Source organism: Pyrgilauda ruficollis, unplaced genomic scaffold (assembly GCF_017590135.1).
Source record: "Pyrgilauda ruficollis isolate IOZ18807 unplaced genomic scaffold, ASM1759013v1 scaffold50, whole genome shotgun sequence".
Classification (NCBI taxonomy): domain Eukaryota; kingdom Metazoa; phylum Chordata; class Aves; order Passeriformes; family Passeridae; genus Pyrgilauda; species Pyrgilauda ruficollis.
Window position 1 is genome coordinate 8,742,941 of NW_024526600.1, and position 6,440 is coordinate 8,749,380.

Genomic DNA, 6,440 nt, shown 5'->3' on the forward strand with positions numbered 1-6,440 from the left:
CACAAATATAACTCCATTATAGCATTACAGAGATTTCTACCCAAAGAAAACCAACCAACAAAACCAAAATGCATCCCAAAACCACCCATAAAGTTGTATTTAATTAAAAAACACAGCACAGCTTTCCACAGTCACAGCTGCATTTTCATTTGAGTTAAACTAAGCTGGCTTTATTGCCTTGCCTGTGCCAGTAACATGCAGAGCAATGAAAATCTAATCTATTTTCAACATACACACCATTACTTTGCTGAACTACCCTCCACTTCATCAACACAATTAGCCAGGCTCAGCTTCAAACCAGCAGAGCATCACTATTTCTTAAAAATAAGAGGTCTCTCCTCTTACTTGTACAGATTCTTTATGACAGCACAGAGATGTTGTGCAATTTATGCATTATGGAGGTCTCATGCTCACCAGACATTTTAAACCATTTTAAACTTTCAGAGTTCATTTTTTAACTTCAAAAGAGTATTTGTTATCAATTTTTTTGGTGTGGAATTTAAAAAAATATGTTCTTACCAATATTTTTACAAAGCCTATTAAACAAAGAAAAAGAAGGTGCCCAATACAATTAAAGCAAGCCTCCTTTAATGAGATATTTTTGATCATATATCAGCAGCACCATGTGTTAAGTGAACAAGACATTTATTGCTTAGAGATCACCCTATTGCTGAGTATAATCAACCATTTACCATTTAATTAATTGAGGTAGGCATAAATAGCAACAATATTTTTGCATCATGTTGCCACACCAAATTTGTAAAGCCTTTTAACCTAGCATTTCAAGTAACATTAAATTTTAAAGCATTAAAAAATCCCACCGTGTTATTTTTCCATGGCTAATGAAAGAGGAGAGAAATAAATACCCCTGAGAAGGATAAAATAAAACATAAAACCATAAAACTAATTACAGTGTTGGTTAGTGCTAAAGTTACAGCAGTATTAGTTACAGAAATAGTTCTTTAGGTCTAAATTCACCCGACTTCATACTATTAGGAGAACATTTATTATGCTACTTACACTAACACAGGTTTTCCTGATATCTTAGGGCTTTTTAACACTTCTATCATGGCTTGTTTTGTTTCTTCCATTCTTTCAATGTCACTGGAATCCACCACAAATATGACACCGTAGGACTCAGCATAGTAATTCCTCCAGATATTCCGGATTCGTTTTCCACCTCCTAAATCAAAGATGGTGACTTCAAAGCGTCCCTGTTTAAGATTAATTTTGGAAAACCCAACTGTGGGAGCCACATCTTCAGGAGACTCTGTCAAAGAAGAAAGCCTGCAGTTTAAAGAGGATTTTATAGTGGGATTTGTGTAGCAAAACTCACATTTTAAAGACACGGAGCAAAGCCTCCTTGTTAAATGTTTCTGATCACATTTTTCTTACAGGAAGATTTCCCCTCTCCTCAGGGAATTTTAAATTAACTAGTCTCTCAGCTAGTTACTTTACATTAATTTAGACAGGAGCACTGGGGGAGTGGGAAGGGGGGAGAAAAGAGAGGGGCCCAAAAGGCAGATATTAGTATTTCACACCACAGTTCCATTGCAGTGGTGGTTACTGTACTGCATTTTCACTTCCACTCATCTCCATGGTAGTAATTCAACTTTGAGAAGGAAAACAACCAAACCAGTTAATGCACTATGACCTGGGAAACCTTGTGCTCTGCCAAATTTATATTTTATCCTTCATGATTGCCAAAACAGCTTCAAAAGTTCAAACTGAGGGCTGAGATGAAATGACTGAAACTATCTTCTTCTGAGATGTAAATTATTTGATTCCCTTTATTCAAGGTCAGGTTTTAGCCTTTGTTTGCTTATTTTTATTTGCTGCTTTTTTTCTAATTTGCCATGCAATATGCTAAAAAATAACAGATTTCTATTTAATACTCTTGCTTGCTGTCTCCCTTTCCTGAGGGCAAAGAAAGCCTGGACTTTCCTCACACCACTAAGCTGTGCCTGCAGGGCTGAGATAATTGGATCTCTGTTTTATGCAGCTGGGGAGCACAAGCCAGGAGAAACACGGAAAAAATGAAGGCCTGGCTAAAAGCACTGAGCTCTGAAGAGCAGTGCAGAAACTGAATCCCCACCAGCCTTCTGCTCCTACCCTTAAGACAGCCAAGATGGGCATTGAGGACATTTAAGCCCTGGGGAATACTCAAAGAAATCAGAACTGTCTTTTCCTTCACTTTCCCTTTAGAAATACACATATTTATATCTTTTTTTTCCCCCTGAAAAATAGGGCATTTTTAGAAATAACTGTTACATTTAGATGGTAAAGACAGTAAAGGTGGTTTTCAAATAGAATGGAAGGCTAAATAATGAAACACTTTAGGGCAAAGATGGGGGAACAGGAGAGAACACTCATGATTTTATTTGTGCCTTAGCAAGTCTGTGAACTTACGTAACACAAGTAAACAAACTCGAGGTGGAGTCTCCAAGTCTGCCAAAACACTACTAAGTAAACTCTTGTTCTTGCACAAGATGAAAGTTACTTAGAAAGACAACCCCTCAAGTGAAATGTGCTAGGAATGCACAATTTATTAGCAAACTGGTATACAGGTTAATATTTTCCCCAGGATAGGATTTTAAAAGCCACAGGAAAACCATATTTATGTGTGTATACCTCAGTTCTTCCTCCTGTTCACAAAGACTCAGTGGTCAAATCAATTTGCTCAATGTTATGTTCCCTTAAGTGAAGGAATTCTAAAAAACATTGTTATTTGCAGACTTTAAACTCTAATAGTATCAAACATGAAGCATAATTTATACAAGTTCTTTCAGAAGAGCAAGAAACCTCTGAGAAAAGAACCCAAAAATTAAATTATACTTTAGAATCTCAAAAATGCAGAATCTGGAAGAGTAAGGCAAAAACCAAACAAACTTTACCCTGAGCAGCTTAGAAGCTTTCTGTGATGGAGTGGACAAAGGAAGGATTACAGATATAATTTTTCATGACTTCTGCCCAAATTGGAGAGATGGGTTCAGTGGGTGGAGCAGCAGGAACTGCTACAGCCTGAGGGTAGTGGTGACAGCTCGGGGTCCCAGTGGACACCAGTGACCAGCAGTGCCCCTCAGAGGTCCATACTGGGACCAGTGTTACTGAATATCTCCATTAATGAGACAGAAGCAAGTTTGCAGGTGAGTGGTGAGGCTGACACACCTGAAGGATGGGAAGCCACCCAGAGAGAACTGCACAAGCACAAGAAGTGGCCCATGGAATATCAGGAGGTTTAGTGAGACCAAGTACAAGGTGCTGGGTCAGGGTATCAGCACATGGAGAAGAGCCCTGGGGAGAAAGAACTTGGGCTGCTGATGGGGACATGATCAAATATGAAACAATGAATAAAACACAGTTTGGGAAGGTGAGAAATGTAAAATACTTTCCCATGTTTACCTGACAGGTTCCCTCCACCGTTTCAACCAGTTGCAGCAATTGGCCATTAGATTGAACATCCCTCTTCACCAGCCATCCAGAGCCACCAAAGCTGCAGGAATGATGTGGGCAGGCCAGAGCAACTCAACTGGCAGAGGACTTCAGAGCCAAGGTCTTTCTTGTCACTCCTAGAAAGAAAAAAAGGGACCAAAAAAAATAGCTAGGCACTCTGCAGAAAGAAGGCAGCAGCCTCCTGTTCAGTGTGCTATGTTCAGTCTTGTTATCTTTTCCATCCTCACACACTTCATTACAGATCTGGGCGGCCAGGACACACTACTTATCCCAAATAATAATGCCAGGCCACAGCACAGAAGGAAACCTGCAAGTTAGAGGAGCAAGACACATCCAGCTACAAAATTTCAGTGCTTGTCTCACCAACAGGTGCCACAGCCCTGCTGACTGACAGAGAATAAGGAGCAATTTCAAGCATGAGTGAGACTTACAAGAACATGTCAGAATAAGGCATTAAAAGCAAACAAAGAACGTCCCTACCTGCTAAGTGTATTCATTTAACTGTCAATTTCTTTTGCACAAGAAGATTCCAGAGCAAGGAAGCTGGGGCTCTCTAGTGAGTATTTGGAGGAACTGGCAGTGATATCTAGTAAATGTCACTAATTTAAATAGAAGTACCAAGTGTTTCCATCATTCACAATCCCACTTTCCACTCTTCAAGCAGAAAGAAAGAGAATATTCCTTTTTCTGAGAATTACTATAGCAGGTCTCCTAAAGTTTGCATCTCAAAATTCCCTTCATATTTTAAATTATAGCTAACCTCAAAATAAGGTTATTTTAAATGATGCCAGGAGGTGAATAATTAAAGATTATAGCAATCCTGATCAACTGTGATGGCTTAGATAATTTATAGAGGTAGGAACTGAACTCCTCCTGATCTTATGAAGTTCATTTTCAAGGATGCCTTTGCATGGATCTGCTGTCATTCAGTGTCAGCAACAGGTCAGGTTTCATCCAAAGCAGAGACAACAGATACTCTTTAAACATTTATATCCCATTATCCTCAAGAACCTGAGAACGGCTTCTCCGTGGGAGAGCTGAGCGTATGAAGAGCAGAGAAGTGCTTAAAAAGAGCAAGATGATTACAGCTGTTACAAGTATTAAAATCAAGCTCTGAAGAATACAAAATCATTAAAAAAAAAAAAAGCCCTCATGCAGTGGGCTGTGGTGCCTCAACCCACCAGCAAGTCTGAACAAAGCTCACTTTGAGAACAGAGCCACACAAATTTCAAGAAAGCAAAATATAACAGCTCAGTGAACAAAATGTGCCATTGTAATTGTGTCAAATGACATAAATGTAACATTTTCAGTGCCTGAGCACCTCCACAGAACAATTCCCATCCCTTTTTATACAGACTATCTTTGCAAACTGTCACAAAATTGCTCTTGAGCCTATTTATGGCCAGAGCATTCAGATGGGATTCATGAGATGAAGAGAATTTATTCAAGAGTGAAAAACAGAGAGCAACAAGAATCTTGTTTAAATACAAAACCATAAAAGGGGGCGGGCAGGAATTGAAAAATTAGATAAAAATTTGCAGAAACAAACCACTCTAGGAGGAAAGGGCATTGAACACTGCTGAAAATGTTATGGTAGGGAGGTAAATCCCATTCTGCTACGCCAGTTTGGAGAGACTGGATCTCTGAAATATGTACAGAACACACGTCAGGTATTTTATAGGGTGCACTAAAAACATCCCAAACCTGTTCTGGATATTACATCTGTCAGCTTGTTGAGGTCAAACAAAACCAACGAGTCCAGAAACCCATCAAACTTAGCAGTGAAGCCTGCACACCATTCAGTAGAGTACATTTAGTACACCACCTTCACTAAAGGCTTTACAATACAGAATTTATTTCAGCCACAAGCTTTCACATTCTTGAAAACCATTTAGAGCTGACCCTCCTCACACAATTTAATTATTTAACTTCCTTCCTTGTCTGGAATTATATCGGGGCGCTTCACTGTGTTATATTTTGAACAGCAAACCTGAGCAGCAAAGTAGCTGCACATTCAGCAAAAATTTGTGAACACCGTCCTCTCTGCCAAAATTGTACTTGAGAGCTAAATAAGGTGCAACAACTGCGATGTCCTGAAAGCCCGAAGCACTGAAATCTCTCTGCAGAACAGCTCTAGGACCACCATATTTCCTGAAAAGAGTTGTTAATGGAAGTCCAGCAGTTCCAGAGAGCATCTGCACTTTCCGGCCACGTTCCCAACCTTCCTTTCCCGTTTCCAAGAGAGCAGCAACTCAAAAATCCCGCATGTGTCACTGGCTCCTCTCTCCCGCTGTGGAAGCACTTTTTTTTAGTTTATAAGCCCAACGTTTTCTACAAAATCCGGTTTCTGACGTGGAAGGAGAGAGCCAGCCCTCAGGCTGCCGAGTCCCCCGGGCCCTTCCCCGCCCCGCTCACCGCTGCCTCCGCCGAGGCCCCGCAGCTCAACGGCTGCGCGCGGCCCGGAGCGCTCCGCCACGGCGGCGGCAGCCGGCGGGGACCGGCGTCAGCTCCGGGCTGCGCTGGGCCGCTCCCGGTGAGGGGCCGCTCCCGGTGAGGGGCCGCTCCCGGTGAGGGGCCGCTCCCGGTGAGGCGCTGCTCCGCGGCCGCAGGGACGCCGCACCGAGCCCGTCACCCCGGGAGACGGCCGACGGCGGCCGGCACAGGACACACTTAATGGCACGCACGCAGACGCCAGCAGGCGGGGCGGCGACTGACCAATAGGATGGAGCGGTTCGCTCGGTGCCGGCGGAGGATCAGCCAATCAGCGGCGAGGATCCGCGTCCCCGGCCCCCCCCCTGGTGCCGTCCGGGAATGAACACCGGGGCCGGCGCGACCCCGCAGCCATGGGGGGCAATGCCCGCCCGGCCCGTCCTGCCCCGCTCCGCTGCCGCCGCCGCGGGGCCCGCCCGCTGTGCGCCCTCCGCTCCCGCCGGGGATGCCCACGGAGCCCGCCGAGTGCGGCCGCCGCCTCCGCGGGGCGGGCCAGG

The 6,440-nt window shown here is 43.5% G+C and overlaps 1 protein-coding gene across 1 annotated transcript in view; it reads right to left on the bottom strand.

Annotated features, from left to right (window-relative positions):
- The window catches only part of ARL13B (ADP ribosylation factor like GTPase 13B), a 31,543-nt gene extending 25,426 nt beyond the window's left edge, over positions 1-6,117 (bottom strand). Inside the window, 5 exon segments of the mRNA XM_041480256.1 lie at positions 1,021-1,270; positions 1,360-1,408; positions 1,573-1,603; positions 3,397-3,569; positions 5,869-6,117. Coding sequence (XP_041336190.1) covers positions 1,021-1,270; positions 1,360-1,408; positions 1,573-1,603; positions 3,397-3,461 — 395 coding nt within the window. The 5' untranslated portion in view covers positions 3,462-3,569; positions 5,869-6,117.
- Positions 6,118-6,440: the final 323 nt, after the last annotated feature.